Source organism: Talpa europaea (assembly GCF_964194135.1).
Source record: "Talpa europaea genome assembly, chromosome: 1".
Taxonomy (NCBI): Eukaryota; Metazoa; Chordata; class Mammalia; order Eulipotyphla; family Talpidae; genus Talpa; species Talpa europaea.
Window position 1 is genome coordinate 5,792,228 of NC_140073.1, and position 20,709 is coordinate 5,812,936.

Below are 20,709 nucleotides of genomic sequence, written 5' to 3' on the forward strand. Positions count from 1 at the left end.
AGAAGAGACTGAGGAAGGAAGCAGGATGGAGCAAGGAGACCTGGAGGAGGTGCATGGAGCCTAGAGACACGTGAAGAAACTGCGCTTGTCTTTTGGTCGCGGACTGGGTGACACAGATGTGGGTGAGACCCGTGGGGAGGTGACAATGGCAGCTTTTATCTTGATGTTGATTTTGCTCTTTTCCTTCTGGGCTTGTCCAGTTGTTTGTGACCCTTTTCTGTGGGTCCCCACTGGAAGATGCTTTAGACTTGTAGCAGGCTTTGGGGCCTTGCTCTGGGCCAATCCCATTTGGATGGACTTTTACCCACGAGGGGACGGGTAACTCTGGATGCTTCATTTAGAAACTAGACTCTTTGCCTTACCTGTATTGTTTCCTAGTTTTATTAAAGTTCCTTCCCATTAAAGTCTCCTATGTTTTGTGTTGATGCGGCGGATGGCAGAACCCATGTAAAATAGGCAGGTTTGCGGGGTTTGGGCTGCCCCTCTCCCTGTCCTATAACACTTCCTCCTGTTGAGCTCCTGGCAATCACCAAAGCTCAACATAAATACCACCTTCTCTGGGTAACCCCTCCTGATCTGATCCCTCAAACCTGGCATTCTCGCCCTCTCTCAAGAGCTCTGGAACCTTCAATGCCTCGCCTGTGGTGTTGAAGTCAATCTTTGTTGTGCTGTAATTTCTGGACTGTTGTTTTCTCTAATAAGCAAATAGGAGGGTAGGGCAGGTACCATAGCCTGCTGCTGGGCCTCAGGCATTGGAAGGATGGAAGAGTGGATAAGAGATGGGTCGCTGGATGGAGAGTGGATGGATGGACAGATTGATGGATGGATGGATCCATGGATAGAAGGAAGAACACTGGATTGATGGATGAAAGGATGGATGGGAGGATAAAGTGAAGGGGCCGAGGAAGGAGGGAAGAAAGGAAAGTGTGGGAGGGAGGAGGAGAGGGAAGAAAGAAAATCTATTTCCATGTCCCAAATTTAAAACACATTTAGGATGTAAGATTCCCATAGGCATCATTTCTTTAAAAGAAATTTTAAAAGTTAATTTCAACATGTTGAATTTAGGGTTCAGCATTCAGCAGGCGATGGCTTCTCTAAGGTAGTGTGGAAGGACCCCAGGATATGCCTAAAGGGGTGGAGAGCTGCAGGGAGGTGGGGAGCCTTCAGGTCACCTTATCTCCACCCCCCATGCCCACTTTAGACAAAGCCCCCCTCTGTTGTCTGCTTTATATATTTATCTCAAGAGCACAAACTATTGTTTGAATAAAAGGTTTCTGGTTGGTTTTGATTGGGTTCTTTTTTTTTTTTTTAAGTCACTTAAATAATGAAGAGCAACAACAGGCCCAGAGGGAGGTGATTTGTCCAAGGTCACACACAAGTACACAGTTCCCACAGACAGGCCAACAGAACTCTTCAATTCAGATACCAGGAATCCAAGTCCAGCCTTGGGGGCTGGGCACCGGGCCTCCCACCGGGCAGCCCTGCTGGGACACCTCTGCTTTGGCTCTGCCCCAGCAGAGTGGGAAGCCACCAGCTCCTTGAAACAACATTCCACTAGAACAGAAACAACGGCCAGCTGCCAGCCGGGCCCCATAGGAACCGGAAAACCTCGCTGAGGGCAAACGTCCAGAGCAGGGGGCTGGGGCACCGCAGCCGGCTCACCGCCAGCCTCACAGTCAGTCAAAAACCTTCCTAAAACAACCCCTTGGCTGCCTTGGAGCTTAATTTAATCTTCCTTTGATGATTCCGGATCTCACCCTGCCTCAGGCCCTTCTCAGAACATCAATTACTGCTGGGCCCAGGTGGGGATCTGAGAGGAGGGGGCTGGGCCCTGGTTACCAGCTGACCCTGTCCTGGGGTGTGGGTTAGGGAGGGAACTGGAGGAGCCCTGGGGGGCGGAGTCCAGCTTGAGCTGGGAGGAGGGGGCCTGGATGCTGCTTTGGTCAAGGAAGGGGCCCAAGGAGCAATCTGGAAGTTCCTTGCAGGGGGGGTTCCCCTCCCCCTCTAGTCCACAGAGGAGGTGGGATGGGGCATCTCCCAGGGATTCCTGAGGTTAGAACCAGAAAGCTAATGGCTAGCAAGAGTGGAGCCCAGCCACATGGCATTGTTAGGAGAAAGGTACCATGTTGGCTCCAAGGGGTGGGGGGGGGGGAGCTTAGAGCTGCCCTGCCCCCCCTGCCTGCCCTTTCCTGGCTAGGGGACTGTGGTCAAGTCACCTAACTTCTCTGTGCCTCCAGCTCCTAAGCTGCAGCCCTGGAATAGTGGCAGGGCTGCTGTGCAGGTTAGGTGAGCCTGGAAAGTGGGGGCGTTGAGACAGCTGACAGGGACAGGGCTGGAGGAACACCACCAGAACATGACAGGGTCAGCGCTAGCCTGGCACTGGGTGGGTTTTGTTTGGCTTGTTTGTCGTGCCTATAGCTTATGCCAGAAACACACATTAGTATATAATTAAAATAATATTCAAAGAAAAAACAAAAGAGGAGCTGCAATTTGTCCAGAGAGGGAAACAGCCAATCAGAAAATCCTGTCCACTGAGAGCAGACAAGGAAGGGGTTGTTCCCCCGGGGTCTGAGACTTAGAGGGGGGTGCTTAGCTGCCCCAGGGGCCCAGGAAAACAGCTCCGAGTCCCCCAGGACAGATGCTGCAAGGGGAACATTGGATGGGTCCTACTGCTTCCTGGGAGGCAAGTCTTGGGGCCTTCTCTGGAGACACCAGGTAGGGAGAAGCTAGGGGCCATTTTCTGCTTCCAGGCAATAGCATCTCTGTCCTGGGCTACTCTCAGCTCCCAGGTCTCATAACATCAGGTCAGAGGTGACCCTGGGCTCCCAGGACTCTGGCCAGACTCCTTCTTAGGTGTGCCTGCCTGTGCTACCCACACCTCTATCCGGCCGGAGGCCCTCTAGGCTGGGCCATGTCACCACCCCAGTCTTTGCTGAGGCAGCCCTTTGAGAAAGCTGGGCTTGGTAGGTCCATAGAGCTCTGCCGTGCCATTAATCCTCAAAGGAAAGTCAAACATTAGCCCGGGGAACAGCTTATGCCTTATATAAGCCCCCCTGGGGAAGGCACAAACACTGCTGGCTGGAGCCGGGCTGCCCAACTGCAGCAGCTGCCTGACTGGACCGGGACGGAGCGAGTGCACCAACCACCTCGCCCACCAGCCCAGCCAGAGGGAGCCAGACCCGCCAACAGGTGAGGAAGACACCCCAGGTCCAGCCCCCAGAGACCCCTGGGAGGCCCCCACACCCAGCCCTACTTCCTCCGATGGCTGACCAAGAACCTTATTCCCTTGGGGATTTGCCCTGGCCCCTTCTGCGACCCCAGTGTGCTGGGCCCAGCCCTAGAGGACAGCCCAAAGCCAGCAAGCCCTGGGCTCGGGGCAGTCTTTGCTTCAGGCCACCCAGCAAGCTGTCCTCACCATCCATCCTGGTAGCTAAGGTCCAAGACGCATGTCCTGCACGCCCCATGCATGCAGCGGGGTGACCAGCTGCCTGCGCACCCATAGCTGCACTCTCACATCCACCCCGCGGTCCTTGTATACCAGCCCAAATGCACACATCGCGGTGGAGGACCGGGCAGCCCTGCACCACAGCCCAGTACCACAGCCCAGCGCCCAGGTCTGCACCCACAGCTGAGTGCACTCACGGTTCATCCCCGTGCAGCAACATGTCAACCTGCGGGTGCACACCCTGGGCACCACACCAGGACACTGCTCTGCGCACGCCCCCAGCTCCCACCCATGCACATGCCGATGCCCCACACAGGTGCACACAGACCTCTCCATGGCCTCACGCCTTGCCCACAGCTCTGGCTCCTCCTGCCCTGCACCATGACCTTTGCCGAACTTGTGGACCGCATGGGCAGCAACGGCCCCTTCCAGATCCTGAACATGGTCCTGCTGGGCCTCCCGATCCTCGGCATGGCCAACCACAACCTGCTGCAGATCTTCACGGCCGTCACCCCCGCCCACCACTGCCGCCCGCCCCCCAACGCCTCCGCTGGGCCCTGGGTGCTCCCCATGGGCCTGACCGGGAAACCTGAGCCATGCCTCCGCTTTGTCCACCCGCCCAACGCCAGCCTGTTCAACAGCACCCAAGGGGCCACCGAACCCTGCCTGGATGGCTGGGTCTACAACATCAGCGCCAGCCACTCCATTGTGACCGAGGTAAGCCCCAGGTTCCCCGCCCCGCAGCCCCCAGGGACGGGAGGGCATCGGGGCCTAGCCTAGGGCCCAGAGCAGCACCTGGGCAGGCAGAGGAAGGATCTGGCACAGAGGCAAACAACCAACAGCTCGGAGCACAAACCTGGATTCTACAGCCCATTCACAGTGCTGAACTCTGGGGATACAAAAAAACGCACCCTCCCTGCTCCCCCAGGCCCACACCCTAGGAGGGGTAACCTTAAAGAAAACACTGCCCAAAGAAATGTCAGGTTACAATTTGGAAGTGCTTAGGCTGTGACCTTCGACTCTGGTCTAGCCCCGGGTTGGTGTGGGGGCGGGGGCGGCCATGGTGGGGCTTCCCTGGAGAAGCCACCCTGTAGCTGAGATAAGAATGTCCGGCAGAGTTAGCTAGGCAGGGTGGGGAAGGAGGAACATTCCAACTTGTGCAAAGGCCCTGAGATGGAGGGTGCGAGGAAGGGGGCAGAGGGCAGGCTTGAATCACGCCTGTGCTGGCCCAAAAAACTGTCCTCCACCCCCACGGTCTTGCGAGGGGCCACTTCCCATTCATTCACGCCCCCATTCATCCACGGAGTCTTTACCTGCATGTCCGGGAAGGACAGAGTTAAATCAGCCTCTGGAATGAACTAACAAGCCAGGCAGAGACCGTGGCAGGGTGGAGGGAAAGAAATGAGACCGGCATTTCCTGGGACTCACAAACTGCCAGGCGCGTGTGGTGCTTTGCAGACTGTCTCCCACGATCTGCTTCCCACAAAGATATGCTGCTGAAGGTGATTTCATCTCCTTTGCAGATCCAAAAAAATAAGACTCAGAGAAGGGAAGCGAAGGCCCTGTGCCACACAGCTGATCATTTTCAGAACTGGAATTATTTATAGCTCCAGCCCATAAGAGAGGCGGGGGGACAAATGTTGATGTTCAAAAGTGGATTCAAGGGAGGCTTCCTGGAGGAGGTGGCATCTGAGCGATGAGCAGAGGCCAATGTTTTCATTCTCCCTTGGGGAGCAATGAGTCCCTTGAGGGCAGGATCTTGCTTTTTACTCATTAGAGAAGGTGCCTTTCAGAGCCCTTGCCCGGTGCCAGCCTGTGCCAGGCAGGATCTGTGTGTTTGTGGCAGGGGATCATGGGATCCCAGACAATGGCCTCTGAGCTTAAGTATTTATTAGTATCTCAGTTCACAGACAAGGAAACCTAGCTTAACCTGGTCCCACACCTTTCCCAGGGTTACACAGAGTTAGGACCTGGCAGAGGTAGGATTTTAATCCAGGACATTCTATGTTCAGAGTCTATGTTCAGGGTCCAGGACATTCTATGTTCAGAGTCTATGTTCAGGGTCCAGGACATTCTATGTTCAGAGTCTAGATTGTTACTCATTTGTTCAAGAATATTTATTTATTATAAAGTGCTTAGTATATGCAAGGTGTTGTTTTGAAGGCTTTTATAAATATTAATAATTTTAACCTTCCTGATGAATCGGGAACGTGGTATTAGAAGCCCATGCTCCCCATGGGAACTGAGGCACAGATAGGTTAAGATGCTTCTCAGGGTCACACTGCTTTAAAAAAGGCAGATTCAAGACTTGAATGCACGCCCCTGACCCCAACGTAGTGACCAAACTATTAGGTTTGCTGACGCCACTACCTGCTAAATTATCTTCCCTCCCTGTCAAGTGTACTTTGATCCCCAGCGCCAGGCACAGTGCCTGAAGTGCATGCAGCATCCAACAAACTTTATGGACAGCTGTATGCATGACGCAGAGTAAAGACCACCTTGGCCCCCCAACCCTCCAGGAGGTCCCCTCTAGTGGGGAGGCAGACCCACCCTCAAGGATCACAGGCAGTGTGGCAGGAAGCAACCACACCCCGAGGTGGGGTCTTCAGTGGGATCTTGCTGTATCCCCAGCAGCCAGAACTGTGGCTGACACAGAGGGGTGCTCCGTGGAATAGATGTTTGTGGCTGGAATTGACATGAACTTTGTAAACCCGGATGCTGCAGGAGCCCAGAGCAGGGGCAACGAACCAGGCTGGGGGGGGTGGGGGGGGATTCAGGTGACCTGCTGGAGTCAGCCATGCCCTCTCTGAACGTGAAGGAGGAAGGAGAATCAGTGAGTGGGCCAGAGTGGGTGCGGACCCCCAGGCATAAGGGATGGAGTCAATGCGGTCATGGAACATGAAGAAAGCACAGCAGTTAGGACAGCAGCAGACAGGAAGACCACAGGCTGGGCGAGGGCTGGGGGTGGGTGGGGGTGGGCACAGCTGCCTCCCAGGCCTCTAGGCCTGGGAAGCAACTTCCAGGCCTGGGAAGGAGAGGCTGCCGGCTGCTTGCTGAGGAGGTGTGGCTCTGGCCTGAGAGCTGCGGGGAGCCAGGGCATGGGGCTAAGCAGGGGAGTGGCCCCTTGGGATCTCAGAGGCTGCTAGAGTTTTAGTCCAGCAGGACAGAGTCAGGAGAGCGGATGTCAAGGGATCCAGGACAAAGATGCCGATGGAAGAGGCAGTGGGAACGGGGCAGAAGTCAGAGAAGTTAGGGAGTCAGGATCTGTGGGACTCGGAAACTGAATGAATGGGAGGGATGGAAGGGGAGAGAGAGACAGGCAGGGAGACACCTCAATACCTATAAATAAGTTTCCAAATGAGTGGATGACTTCAGCACATGTGGTCCAGGGAGACAGATGCAGAAACCGGGCCAGGTCCTCCGCAGTGGAAAAAGCAAACTCCCTCAGGCGTGACCATGATGGTCTGTCCTGGCTGGCACCATCAGTTCTGAGTCCTCCGTGCACAGTCTTGTGTAGAGCCCCACACGCTGTGCCAAACAGCCCGGGGTGCGTGTGGGCTCTGCTGCCCAGAGGCAACGAAGTCCCCTAGGGATGCATTTCTTGGGGCATAGCCCCATAGTGCAGCCACATGTGACTGTACAGACTCACTGAGTCCTCACAACCCTCTGAGGCCAGCGCCTCCCTGATCCCACCTTGCAGACCAGGGAGGGACTAGCCTTGGAGACAGACCTGGAGTCAGTTCCAGAACCCAGAGCCAGGATGTGTGCCCTGAGCCAAGAAGGGGTGATCCTCAGATGTGCCTCCCCAAGGGTCCAGGCAAGCAGGTGTCTCCCGCCAACCTCCTCCCTGCCAGGACAAGGTGCAGTGAGTGCTCAGCTAGTGTGGAAGGAAGGAAGGTGGAGTTTGGCGGGAGGGACACGGACACAGCTGATGCTGGGACTCACTTCCCCTCCGGGCTTCCAGGCCTGTGGGCTCCAAGGAGCCTGGGCAAGGGCTGAGGTTGCAGGTCTGGCTTCTGGTCAAGCGTCAGTCTATGCCAGCCGAGTTCCCGGTGCCCCTTTCAGACGCTGGAGCTGTGTGAATCTGCATCCCGGCAAAATGCAGAAGCTCACCAGGCCTCGGGGACTGCGCCCTTCACTGGATCAGGTCCAGGCCAGGCCCAAGAACTCTCAGCTATGAAAGCACCTAGGAGGGGTCCCTACCCAGCCAGGGGACCATCAGGCACTGGTGCCAAAGCGCCACAGGGGTGAGCCCCCTGATTTTTGTCTGTGGTGCAGTGCATGGCAAATCTGTGCTTCGCTGCTTGGGGTAGGACATCCTCTTCCCTGCCCTGGGGTAGGAGCAGAGCAGTGGTAGGGCCAGGGCTCTGGTGGAGGCTGCTGGCTGGAGGTGTCTGGCTGGAGGTGCCTGGCTCCAGCTGCTGGCTGGAGGTGCCTGCCTGGGCAGGCTGGTGCTTCCAAGAAAGGCAGAGCCTTGGCCACCGGTCTGTCCAGGTGACCCACTTGATATGGGCTGGGTGGTCACCCATGGACCATCATGGAGTCATGCACCGAGCTCACGCAGCAGAAGTCAAAACCCAAGTCTGCCATTTACTAGGCATGTCACAACCCCAGAACTGTCCATTTCTGACAGTGAAATGGAGGAAGAGAGCGAGGAGGGGCCCAAGGACAGCACTGAATGCAGGCCAGAATGTTCCCTGCTGCAGAGGTCCTGAGATTAGGCAAATTGGGCACCGCCAGAAGAGTAGGGGGAACCCCCTATAGAGGTGAACTGGCTGTCACAGCTCCACCAGGCTCACAGTCCATTCTGCATGCCCAGCCCTCCTCTGGAAGGAGCACAGGCTGGGTGCAGCCTCAGCGCCCCACCCTGCTCTCCAGCCCCCATCCCCAGAATGGGGTAATAAGAGCCTTCTCTCCTAGGGGTTGGGGGTTGGACTGAGTTGGTGCCCTGAGCCAGTGCAGCACCAGGCCCAGTCAGGGGCAGCTTCTCACCCCCTCCTGATCCCCTAAGCTTTCCTGGCAGAGGGGACCACAAATTCCTTTCTCTGACTTCAGCAGAGACAAGCTTGGTGTTTTTCAGAAGGAGCTTTACTAGGACATTAAGAGGAAACAAAGGCCTTTCTTTTAAGTCTGGAAATTGTGGGGAGCATGGATTTGGGCTCTGGGTTCCTAGAGAGCAGCTCCCTACAACTGAACCTCAGCCCTGCAGTTGCCCAGCTCAGCCGGGGGGTCCCAAGGTCCAACTCAGTGGCCTGTGTCTGGGCTTGGATCAGCAGGTGCTTCCCTCAAAGGCCCTTGTGAGCCCTCTCTGAGTTTGAGGCTTCTGTCCTGTCCGTGGGGCCATAAGAATCTCGTTCCCCCACACGGGTCACTGCAGGTCCCAGCCAGCTGCTGGGGGAGCAGCAAGACTGCCCCGAGGACCCACCTGGTCTGCACCACGAGGAGACCTTGCCAAGTCTCAGGACTTGCTCCACCTCTGCCCCAGGTCCCCAGGCTGCCCGCCTCCGAGAGCACCTATCCATCCCTTGTCTCCAGATCTCCTCCTACCCACGTTCCCACATGCTCGTCCCCCACACTGCCCTGGGTCCCCCTCTTAACATCTCCCCATCATCACCTCCAATCTGACTGCCGCCTGTGGAACAGAGAGCCCCCAACAGAGATGACAAGATTCCCTAGAATCACGTGCAAAGGTGGGGCCCCCAGGGGTGCGTAAGGCCAGGAGTTCACTCCATGAACGCCCACTGTGTGCAAGTCCCTGGCTGGTGCTGTGCATGTTTTCTCCCAGCCTGCCATCCAGGCACTGTCACCCTTGCTTCACAGAGGACACTGGGCTCAGAGTCAGAAGGTGGCCCCCCAGCCGTGATGGGGAGGTCAAGTTTTTACAGGAGTCCCATCTTCAGAATCCACGCCCTTTCTACTGTGTCACACATCCCAGGTCTGGAGACAAGGGACATCTCTCGAGCACTGAGCGATGACCGCTGGCCAGGTAGAGTGCCGTTCATGCCTTCGGGTGTTCACACTCCTGAGACCAGGGGCCCTGTCCCCCGACATTCCAGACGGGAAGACTAAGCCACAGAGAAGTGAAGTCTGTACTGTCACTAAGCAGCCGGGCCCCGAGTCTTGTGTCCTTCCGACTCTCCCCAGGCCCCCGGGCCATCCTCCAGGTTATGTGTCCAATATATGCAGCCTGGACACTGCCTGTCTGGCCTCCACATCCTCCACATCACACTTAGAGTGTGGCCCTATGACCTCTCATTTAGACAGCATCGTATCACTAACCTCTAAGGCTCGACCGCTCTCTGTACTTTCTGTGGAATGTTCTCTTATCCAGTTCCACCAGCATTTATTGAGCACCTACTGAGGCAATGGAAGTTCAGTAGTGAACAAAACAGGCCCTCATCAAGATGGCCTTCTTAGGGAAGAAACAAAAAATAAATAAATAGAAAAAGATGTCATAGAGAAATAAAGTAGGGTGGAGGGACAGGCTGCTGGGGTTACCATTTTAAATAGGGTGGTCAAGCAAACTCTGATTGAAAAGATAACATTTGAACAAAGATCTCAGGAGGTAAAGGGGCAAGCCAAGTGGTCAAGTGGTAGAACATCCCAGGCCGAGAGCCCCACATGCAAGGTTCTGAGGTGCCTGCCTGGCTGAAGGGACAACAAAAGACCAGTGTGAATGGAGTGGAGAGTGAAGGGTGAGGGACAGAGCAGCCAGCACCAAATGGGCAGTTATGACTCAAAGTCCATTCCAGGAATGGTATTTCTGGAAATGGCTGTTTTCTGGTAGAAACTGCCTGCAACAGCTGGTTTACCACAAGCCCCATGCATGTGGGAACAAGGCCCCAAGAGATCAGGCCTCACACCAGCACGTATGACCTTGACCCTTTCATGAGCCAAACAGACTGATTTCTTGCAGCACTAAATAGCATGGAGGGAGCAGGAACCAATTCTCCATTTGCAGCTTCTTGTGGGATGTGTCAGTATAGGCTAGGTCACCACAACAAAAAGGTCAACAATAATCCCATGGCTTAAAGATACAAAAGTGGTTTCTTCCTCACACAATATTTCCAAGGTAGATAGTTTAGACAGATGGGTGACTCTGTCCTCCAGGGCCATTGGGGGGCTGGACTAAGGCAACCTGCCATCTGCAACACACGGCCCAGAGCTTTCTCCATCCCCACACAGGTCCAGCCAGGGACTCCCCCTGAATCAATACCTAAATTTCTTCCACTCCCATTGGACTGTCAAGAGCTAGGTGGTCCCACCCAGCCTCAGGGTCACCTGGGAAGTTGCTATTTCCTAAGGGGGAGAGGGGACACGGAGTTTAGCACAGTAGGTGTTTCCTTCTCGTGCTCCCAAAGGGGCTTCCCACAGCAGGCCACAGAGCACCTGAAGTCTCCCTAGACACCCACTGGCAGACCCCTCTTCACACCCCCTCATTGCCTCCATTCCCTTCCCCAACCCCCACCATGCAGTCTCCCTTCCTGGCCAGAAGTGCTCCCTGGGCTTGCTGGCCACACTAGGCCACTCTGAGGATGTGGGGGTCTCCCTCCACCCCCAACCCCTCACTTCTAGCAGGGGAAAGTGGAGAGAGCTGCCTGGGATGTGAGACTCCTCCCCCACACGCTTTTGCTTCCAAAACATTTTTGGGAGGCATTTCTGATGAATAAATTCTCCATTTCATTACACAAGTAATTCAGGCAAAGGGTGCATGCTGAGCATTAGCAGGAGATTAGCCCAGATAGGTAGGCAGGGCCAGAGCGCGAGGCTTTAAGCATCCATGTTAACAGGTCTCCTTCTTCACCCAAAGAGCGAGAGGAAGCCGGGGAGTCTTGGGACAAGACAGGAGCCTGATCTGAGCAGCATTTAGAAAACCACGCAGGTTATCAGGGAAAGCGCAGGCAAGAGGGAGTGGGGTGTAGGCAGGAGACCTGCACTGGTAGGGTTCCTCTCTGTAAGAAGGGGTGCTAGGAGCACCCCATCCTCAGGTGGTTGTGAGGGTTGAAGTGGAGCATGGAAAGGCTTCCTTAGAAGTGTGCCTGTGCGTGCGGTCTGCACCAGCTGCTGTCCCTGACTCAGGGCGAGCTGACAAGGCCAGCGCTAGGCAGCAGCAGCTGAAACACAAGATTCCAGATTCAAGAAATATTGGAAAGTTAGAAGCTGGGGAACCGAGGGAGGGTGGCGTGGGAGGAAGGAGCCCAAAAAGCTTTCCCAGTCATAGAGGGCAAGACCTCACAGCGAGTGGGGTCTCAGATGCCCACATGGCAGGTGCAACATCCAGGGAGGGAGGTGGCCAGATCTGCTGATCTGAAACCAGGAGCGTGGGTGGCTTGATGATACGGTTTTGGGGTCTTTGCAATCAAATGGGAACTGAAGACACCCGAGCAGATTGCATTTCCTGGGGAAAGTGGATAAAAAGAAGAGTCCTGGGGAAACTTTAAAGGGTAGGAAGAGAGGAGCCCATGGGGGCATGCGAGAAAGACCAGTGGAGACAGAGGTCGGCAGTGTCGCACGCTACCCAAGGTCAAATTAGGCTGGTCCTGAGGTTCTACTAGGCATAGGGGAAATGATGTCATAGGTGACCTTGGTGAGCCCAGTCTCAGTAGAGTGTTTGGGGTGGAGTTGAGGGGATGAGGATAGGGACAGGGCGCTAGCCAGTGTGGGTCCCCATTCAAGAGATTCAGCCTCGAACGGAAGGGAGAGGCCCTAAGATGAGGGCTTTGAACACACGCAGAGGCTGATGGGCAGGAGGAAGCGGAGGAAAGACTGAGGGTGTGGGATGAAGGTGGTTCACAGCAATAATGTCCCCTGGGATAGAGAGGGTACAGGCAGAGGCACTGACCTTGGACCTGGGGTGTTGTGAGGCGGGGTGGAGACATGCCGGGAGCACAGTGTGCAGGCGAGCTTGGAGAGGTTGGGGGCAAGACTGGATGTGACCTCTGAGCCGACTTTGGAAGTCACATGGTGGCCACACAGGCTTGAGAGCCTCCTGGAACCCTAAGACCTGTCAGGACCCAAAGAACTGAGCAGAGTCAAGGAGGCCGGGTCAGAGAAGTCGGGAGAGTGAGCCAGTGCATGGGGTGGGGGAGACCTGTGCCGACAGCCTGGGCTGAGCGCTGCCCTCCCTTTCTCTCGCGCAGTGGGACTTGGTGTGCAGCTCCAACAAACTGAAAGAGATGGCCCAGTCTATCTTCATGGCAGGCATACTGATTGGGGGGCTCGTGCTGGGAGACCTGTCTGACCGGTGAGATCCTGGGGCCTCCCAAGGGGACACACAATCCAGGGAGACAACCCGGCCCCTCTCTGCTCCTCCCATGCACACCCAAGAGCCAAAGAGCCAGGGGAGGCGGGAGGCATGGACTTTACGGTGTGACCTGGGACAATTCCCAGTCCTCTAGACCGAAGCCCTGGCCTCTTGAGGCTTCCAGGCTCCCAATACCTGGGGGAGCCCCAAGGGTCTGGGACACTGTCAGGGTCGTAGAACAGAGGAGGTGCGTGCATGGACTTCTTAGGCCTGGTGGTCCTTTGACCCCACTCAGGCGACTAAGCTGGGGGTAGAGGCGATCACTCATTAACTCAAATCTCTAATCGCAAACTTGTCAAAAAGAGCAATTGCCAGAAAAACTCTGTTTGGGGAGGGAGTTACATGCCCTGCCCCGGCTCCTGGGAGGTGGGGAGCTTAGCCCTTTGCCCCGGGCTGGCAGAACCACCAGCCTTGGCGGTTTACCACCAGGGCTCACCGGCTCCTCCTCTCCTCGAGCTGCAGGTTTGGCCGCAAGCCCATCCTGACGTTTAGCTACCTGCTGCTGGCGGCCAGCGGCTCGGGCGCAGCCTTCAGCCCCACCTTACCCGTCTACATGGTCTTCCGCTTCCTGTGCGGCTGTGGCATCTCAGGCATTACCCAGAGCACCGTGATCTTGAGTGAGCCCCAGTGGGAGAGGGCAGGGGAACAGGCATTTGGGGAGCATCACAGAGAGTGGGATCTGGCTCCCTGTGGTCACAGAACCTCAGAGGCTCCCTGAACACAGCAACACCAACAAGCCTAATCGCAGCAGTTAGCAACACCAAGAACCCCTTCACCCCTGCCGGGCACTGAGCATGCCATCCACAGACCAGGGCGGTCACCGGCAACTGGAGAGGAGGTCAAGAGCGTGGGCTTGGGAGTCAGCAGTTTTCAATCCCAGCTTCTTGAGCCTTACAGCATCTATAAAATGGGGCAATGACCCCTTAGGACTGTGTCAGATCAAGTAGCCTGACCCTGCAGGGTCCAGGGCTGGCGCCCCTTCACAGGGAGGTGTCCAGGGTCTAGAAGGACCCTAATCTGGCCATTGGGCTCCTCCTGCAGATGTCGAGTGGGTGTCCACCCAGATGCGGGCCATCATGTCCACAGCCCTCGGCTACTTCTACACCACAGGCCAGTTCATCCTGCCGGGCCTGGCCTACGCCATCCCACAGTGGCGCTGGCTACAGCTAACCGTGTCCACTCCCTTCTTCGCCTTCTTCCTGTTGTCCTGGTATGTAGCCCCCTCCTCTGCATTTTCCTCCTTAGAGCCACCGGGTCAGACATGGGAGCTCAGGCCTCATCAGCCTGGCCAGTGCTGTGTGTCCCAGGAGCCTCCTGGCCCAGCGTCATGAGGGAGTTCCATCCCGGGGCATTGTTGCAGGAGTCCACGGGTGTCTGGGGCACTCGGGGGCTACCGGTAGCTGGAAAAGGAGGAAGTCAGTTGAGGTGGTCAGGAGTGGGCCAGGCGGAGGAATCCAGGTGGAGGCACAGAGAACCAGGCTTCTACAGAGGAACAGAACTGCCTCTGGCGGTGTCAGTCTGAAAGGCCCGACAGAGGACAGACCCAAGTGGGGGACAGGAGAGACAGAGGGGGTGACCAGGTGGGTGGGGCACAAGTCCAAAGGAAGGAAATCCCTCCAGTTTGGGGACTTCTGGCTTTGAGGTACCAGGAAAGGGGGGCTAAAAGAGGTGCCCCACAGGAGGTCCTGGGAGAGACCAGGTGTCCGGGTCAGAGACCCAAGTGGGCCAGGAGCTTGTAACCACACCGCAAAGCCGAGCGCATGCTAGGACAGCAAAGGCCCGGCAGTGGTCGGAGCTGAAGCCCAGGGCCCAGTGGACAAACAGGGAGAGGAGTGGGGCCTTTGGAGCACTAACCCCGTGCCAGGCTCCAGTCTGGGCACTGCCCTCTCGGCTCCCATCCTCAAGGTCTCTCTGTGTGAATGATCACGCCTGTTTCCCAGATAAGAGACCCCAGGTTCAGATGTGACATACCCCCCAAGGTTACAGAAAAAGATGGCAGAAACGGCATGGGCTCTCCCATCAGAAATGAAAACTCCTCGAGGACAGGCCAATTTTGGGGTGAGAGAGACAGTCGGGGTTCCAGGAGGAGCGAGGGAGTGTCCGCAGCCTAGAGCAGGAGCAGAAAGATGGCAGGGATCAGCTGGCTGCAGGCCCCTTCATGTGTGTCTGGGGCTCAGCCCAACCCACTCTGACCTCAGTCATTTTCTAGGCAGAATGGAGCGAGTAACGCCAGTCACCCAGAGTGACAGCGCCTGCCCCACAGGAGGGCTCAACGGGGAGGAAAGGATGGCACCCAGGCCCAGGCTGTGGTATTGGGGGGAAAGTCATTGACAACCTTGGTGAAAGCAGGCTAAGATTATCGGGGCTGGCACAGAGACCACCAGGCCAAGGGGGAGGGCAGCAACTGGCCCCGCAGGCCACCGCCGTCCTTTGGGGTCACTGGTCTGAGGCCAGGTGACCAGTGTCCACTCTATGGGCCTCACCAGAGCCAGGACCTGGGTGCCTGTGGGGCCACAGCCAGAACAGACTTCACCTCGGCCAGACTTTGCCAAACACCACTCCCGTCTCCCCAATCCTCCATTCCCCTTCTCCTAGGGACCCTCAGGGACTGCTCAGGGAGGAGAAACCCCCTAAGTATGGGACAGGGGAGAGAGAGAAAGAGTGGGGTAGCTGCCCACTGACCAATCCCAAGACCCCAAGCTATGCTCACACCCCAGAAAAATCGGTCCTTTGCAGGGAAAATCGAAGGATCCTCGCACTCATTCTCTAAGCCACAATCCTGGCTAACCTTAGCTCCTTTCCAAGACCTTCTGGGATGGCAGTCCTGCCCCCTCCCCACCCAGGACCTGGATGCAGGCCAAGGAAGGCTGGGGAGGTAGACGGAGGACCCTCCAGCTGTCCAGCCTCGAACATGCCGTCCCTGCCCCAGGCCCCACCTGCCTTGGCCTGGGGCCAAGGCTCCTAGCTAAGGAAGACACCCAAGCAAAACAAGCAGCCCAGGTGGGGGGCAGAGGAAAGGCTCTTCTGAAAGGGGCAGAAGAGAGGCTGGAATTTGTGCTGGCTGCAGGCAGCCCAGGTGCAGAGCTCGGCCAAGTTTAAATTCCATGAAATCTGCAGTGAGGCAGCTGGGGTTTCTGGGTCTCCCACCCTTTGTCCGGCTGTTGATTCTTCCAGAACCTCTCAAAAGGGCGTCCAGGGTGGGCGGGAGCCAGTGTGATTTGATTCTGGCCCCCAGGTGGATACCAGAGTCTGTGCGCTGGATGGTCCTGTCTGGAAAGTCCACGAAGGCCCTGGAGATTCTCCGGTGGGTGGCCACCTTCAATGGCAAGAAGGAAGAGGGAGAAAAGCTGAGCCTGGAGGTAGGGACCCAGGGGCCTCGTCTTGCCTGTTTTCCTGCTCACAAACAGCCACCACATCTGATGTCGCAGGCCAAGTCCTGTAGGGGCACCAGCCCTTGTCCTCTTTCTGCCTACGAGCTGGCCACTAACGGTGCCCCTCTCCTTTCTCTGCCCGAAGGAGCTCAAATTCAACCTTCAGAAGGAGATCTCTTTGTCCAAGGCTAAGTACAGCATAGCTGACCTGTTTCGGACACCCATCCTGCGCCGTGTGACCTTCTGTCTTTCCCTGGCCTGGTAACCGCCCCCCAACAGCCCAGCACCTCCACCAAATCAGGGGTGATGACCAAGGCCTCTGGAAGGCTCACCTAGGGCAAGGTCAGGGCACCTGCAAGAGGAGTTAAAGTACCACCTCCCCTGGGCCTCTCCGGCCCAGCCCCAACCCCAGAAATCTGATGCATGAGGAGACAGTCCTCACGTCTGCCTCCCCAGATCCAACCATCAGGGTCACGCCTGCCCCACCTGCAGAGCAAGCCCCTTCACATCTCATGTCCCTGCCCCACGCTGTGCCTCTCTGTCACTGTCCCCACCCCCGGGCCAGCTCTCCCCTCCGGTACCCACAGACCAAGACTGCAGCTCCAGGCCAGACAGAAAGACAGAAATCAGATTTCCACTGAGTCTTCTCTGCTGCCTGGCATCCCACAGCACCCGCAAAGCCTCTTCCGTGACCTGGTTCTGTGACCCTCCTCCATCCTCGCCCAGGAATGCTCAAAAGGTTCCCACAGGTCTTAGAGAGAGGGGGCGTCTGACTCATATGTACCACGTGACTTTGACCTCCCCCATCCTGGAGGTTAAACTATTATCTAACCATGAGAGATTATTTACTGCCTTCTCTGGCCCCCACGAGTCCCTCCATTCCTGACCACCTCTGGAGGGCAGTGTGCTTCGCACTACCCCCTGCTCCCTGGACACACCCAATCAATCCCAGCTCTTTCTCACTGACCCCACACACAACCTCAGAGACCTTGAAATGGCATCCAAGCCCCTGTTAATCGGCAGCAGTTGGGACAAGAAATGAAACTCTTCATCACCCTGGTGACCAGATGACCAGCATGGGGAGAAGCCCCAGCCTGACTGCAGGTGCCAGTCAATCCCTCTCTGCCCCTCAGGTTTTCCACCGGGTTTGCCTACTACAGTTTGGCTATGGGTGTGGCAGAATTTGGCGTCAACCTCTATCTCCTCCAGCTCATCTTTGGAGGCGTTGACATCCCAGCCAAGTTCATTACCATTCTCTCAATGAGCCACCTGGGCCGCCACATCACCCAGGGCACTGCGCTGCTCCTGGCGGGAGGCTCCATCCTGGCTCTCATCTTTGTGCCTGCGGGTAAGGAGCTGGGGCTTCCCCAGGACCCGAGTCAGAAGGAGGCTGACCCCTGCAGACCAATAAGTCTGTGGGCATCATGGATGTCACAGGCTAGGACCAGGGGCTTCAGTTCTGCCTCCAATTCATTGTGTGACCTTGAGCAGGTCCTTATGCTGTCAGGGGCTCAGGTCAGGGGCTCATCACATCTAGAAAACAAATGACATGGCTTCACTTTTCCAGATCTGAGTCAGACCAGTACAGTGTGGTAGCACCTGGACAGTGTGAGGAATTGCTGGGGGTAGGGAGGGGGGTTCCGGGGGGGGGGGCGGTGGCCCGAGTGATATCACTACAGAAGATCAGCTGGGATGGGGAAACACCAGAGCCCAGGGCTCAAGGAAAACTCTGCAGCCAATTCTGTCAGGGCTTTGGAAAAGCCACTTTTATTTTATATAGATGTCTGTGTGCTGATACACCTATATCCTTGCAAAGGAATCTGAGATATTTTGGTACAAGAACAACATATAAATGGGAATAGACAATCATACTGGGAAAAACACAAACAGTGCAGGACACAAGTCTGCAAAGCATTAGGAATACCAGGCGGGCTATTACTCGGCTTTAAGTTTGAATCTGAGCCTCCCAGCAGGCAAAGCAAAAAGGGAGATAAGGTCTGCTGAGGACTGAGAACACTCAAATGTTCCTGAATCCCAAGGTACACTGCGTTTTCTTCCCTCTACAGATTTGCAGACCCTGAGGACAGTACTGGCTGTGTTTGGGAAGGGGTGCCTGTCCAGCTCCTTCAGCTGCCTCTTCCTCTATACAAGCGAGCTATACCCCACAGTCATCAGGTAAATGCTGGGCATGAATATGGCCCAGCTGGTGGATACAGGGTCAGATGGGATAGTGACATCCTCCTGTCCTGGCATCCCAGAGCTGTCCTTTGAGAATGCACACACACACACACACACACTGATCATCTCAGCTCTGAATTGTCCCAGACAAACAGGTTTGGGTATAAGTAACCTGTGGACCCGTGTGGGAAGCATGACAGCCCCGCTGGTGAAAATCACAGGAGAGCTGCAACCCTTCATCCCCAACATCATCTTCGGGACCATCGCCCTCCTGGGAGGCAGTGCTGCCCTCTTCCTTCCTGAGACCCTCAATCTGCCTTTGCCAGAGACTATCGAAGACGTAGAAAACAGGTCAGTCCCCTGCCTCCGCTTCCCACCCAGCAACTGTTCCTCTAGGGGGAGCAGGTCTAAGCCTGAGCTTTCCTTCCCTAGGCCCCTGTGGGCAAAGAAGCCAAAGCAGGATTCCGAAGCAGAAACAACAACCCAGAGGATCGCTCTACAGCCTCATGGACCTGGCCCGAGCCCCCGCTGAGGGCAATAGGCCCACTTTCCCTGCCCTCCAGAGACTAACTCCAGCCAGGTCCCTGCCTGCTTCTGGGCTCCACTGCCCTTTAGGGGGCCCTGGGTGGGTCCATGCTCCAGAAGACTCAGAAAGTCTTCTGAAAACTTAGTGAAGGCATCTCCACCAGCTGACCCCCCTCCCCAGCCCTGGCCAGTTCAAAAACTCAGCCACAGGCCTTGCCATATCCTGTGGCCCCTTGCTCTCCACGTCCCTCCATTCCTCGGTCCAGCCCTTCTCTGTTGATCTCTTTCCCCGTTGTCCCAGCCCCTTTCTCTGAGTTTCCCCAGGCCCCTTGGTTCAGTCCTAATGAGGCAACTTCCCCCTTCTTGCCCCACCCTTTCCCTTCAATGGGAGGTTTCAATAAACAGTTGTGAAGACCTCCAGTCAGCTGCTCGGGAAGGGGGTGCTGGGGGGGGCCCGGCGCTGTGTGGGTGCGGGAGCCTGCGCATCCACCCGTCCTCCTTGATGTGCGTACAGGTGCAGGTACGCAGGGCAGGCGACCTGGGCAGATGTGCACGTGCACATGCCTATGCCAGGCGCTGGCGTGTGCACATGCCCAGTCTGCGTGCATTTGCTCCGACTGCCGTAACAACATGCCACAGAGAGCGTGGCTGAAGCAACAAGCATTTCTTCTCAATCCTGGAGGCTGGGAAGTTCAAGGGGCTGATCAACCGGGTTCCCAGCGAGGGCCCTTTTCCTGGATCACCTTCTTCGTGTCCTCACCAGGCGCGAGAGAGGATGCACGCTTCCTGGTGTCACTTACACGGACACTAATCCCACCATGAGGGCCCCACCCTCATGACCTCGTCTCACCCTGAATACTTCCCAAAGTTACAATCCAGCTGCAATCACCTCAGGAGTTTGGGCCTCGACATAGGGCTTCAGGCAGGGACGTTGGCCATCAAGGGCCAGGTCCAGGGTAGAACCAACCCCTGTGAGTCTCATGACCCAGGAATATGTGGGCAGCAGCAGGCCAAGCCCAGAGTGGCTGCAGACAAGCCAGGGCTCCTCCAACCCTGACCCTCCTTCCCTGCTCACCCCCAGCCTCTCAGCCATGTCCAAGTTCACACCCACCAGACATCTCTGCCTCCGACTTAACTGAGAAAACTGCAGCCGTAGCTGAACAAGGTCCATGTCTGTCTCTGTCTGCCGCCATGTTTCCTGAGTTCCTGCCAATCACAGCAGAAGGTCCAGCCCTCCCACAGGGGCTCTGCATCCCAGTGGCCAGCAGTCGTCCCCACTCCCTCTCCCCTGGCTCCTCCCCATGGCCAGTTAAATAAGCTCAGGCCAACCAAAACCAAGCAAACCCTCCTCCAATGCCCCCTGGCCCTCTGGACCACACTGTCTTCCCACCTTCCAGCCCCATACATCTCCCACCACAATGGCTCCCACACCTTCCCTAAAGCTGCTTCCACCAAGGACATGCATCACCCCCCACACTGAATCCACAGGTTGCTTCTCATTCCTCCTCTTGCTCTATCGCTCCCAAGATATGGTTCTATTATCACATCCTCCTCCTTGGTTTCTGAGATGCCACAGCCTGCAGGTAACGCCTATGCTCAGAGACTCCTTCTGAGCCTCCATTGGGGTTTTCTGAAGATGCTGCCGTCCTGCCCCAGAGATCCTCGAGGATCTAAACCCCCAGAACCTGCTAACTGGACAGTTGCATGGCCCTACACCTCTGGCCATGACTGACAGGGCCCAAGCGTGCTGATGCAAATCCTGTTCATGGCACATTCCCTCCCGTCCTGGGATTGGGTCGTGGAGGTGCTAGTCCCTCCCTCAGTGCTCGCCCTGAGAGGGCAAGTTAGCGGGTGAGTGCGCTGGCCCTCATACAGCCAAGCAAGAA

At 56.4% G+C, this 20,709-nt stretch overlaps 1 protein-coding gene across 1 annotated transcript; it reads left to right on the top strand.

Moving 5' to 3' along the window:
- Nucleotides 1-3,826: 3,826 nt before the first annotated feature.
- On the top strand, nucleotides 3,827-18,895 carry SLC22A8 (solute carrier family 22 member 8; the record flags this gene model as incomplete). The annotated part of the gene is made up of 9 exons (XM_084236413.1): nucleotides 3,827-4,162; nucleotides 12,586-12,689; nucleotides 13,212-13,366; nucleotides 13,791-13,959; nucleotides 15,985-16,108; nucleotides 16,266-16,381; nucleotides 17,254-17,468; nucleotides 18,187-18,295; nucleotides 18,446-18,895. 9 exons carry the CDS (start codon nucleotides 3,827-3,829, stop codon nucleotides 18,828-18,830), a joined length of 1,713 nt encoding a protein of 570 aa, XP_084092539.1. The 3' UTR covers nucleotides 18,831-18,895.
- Between the last annotated feature and the right edge of the window lie 1,814 nt (nucleotides 18,896-20,709).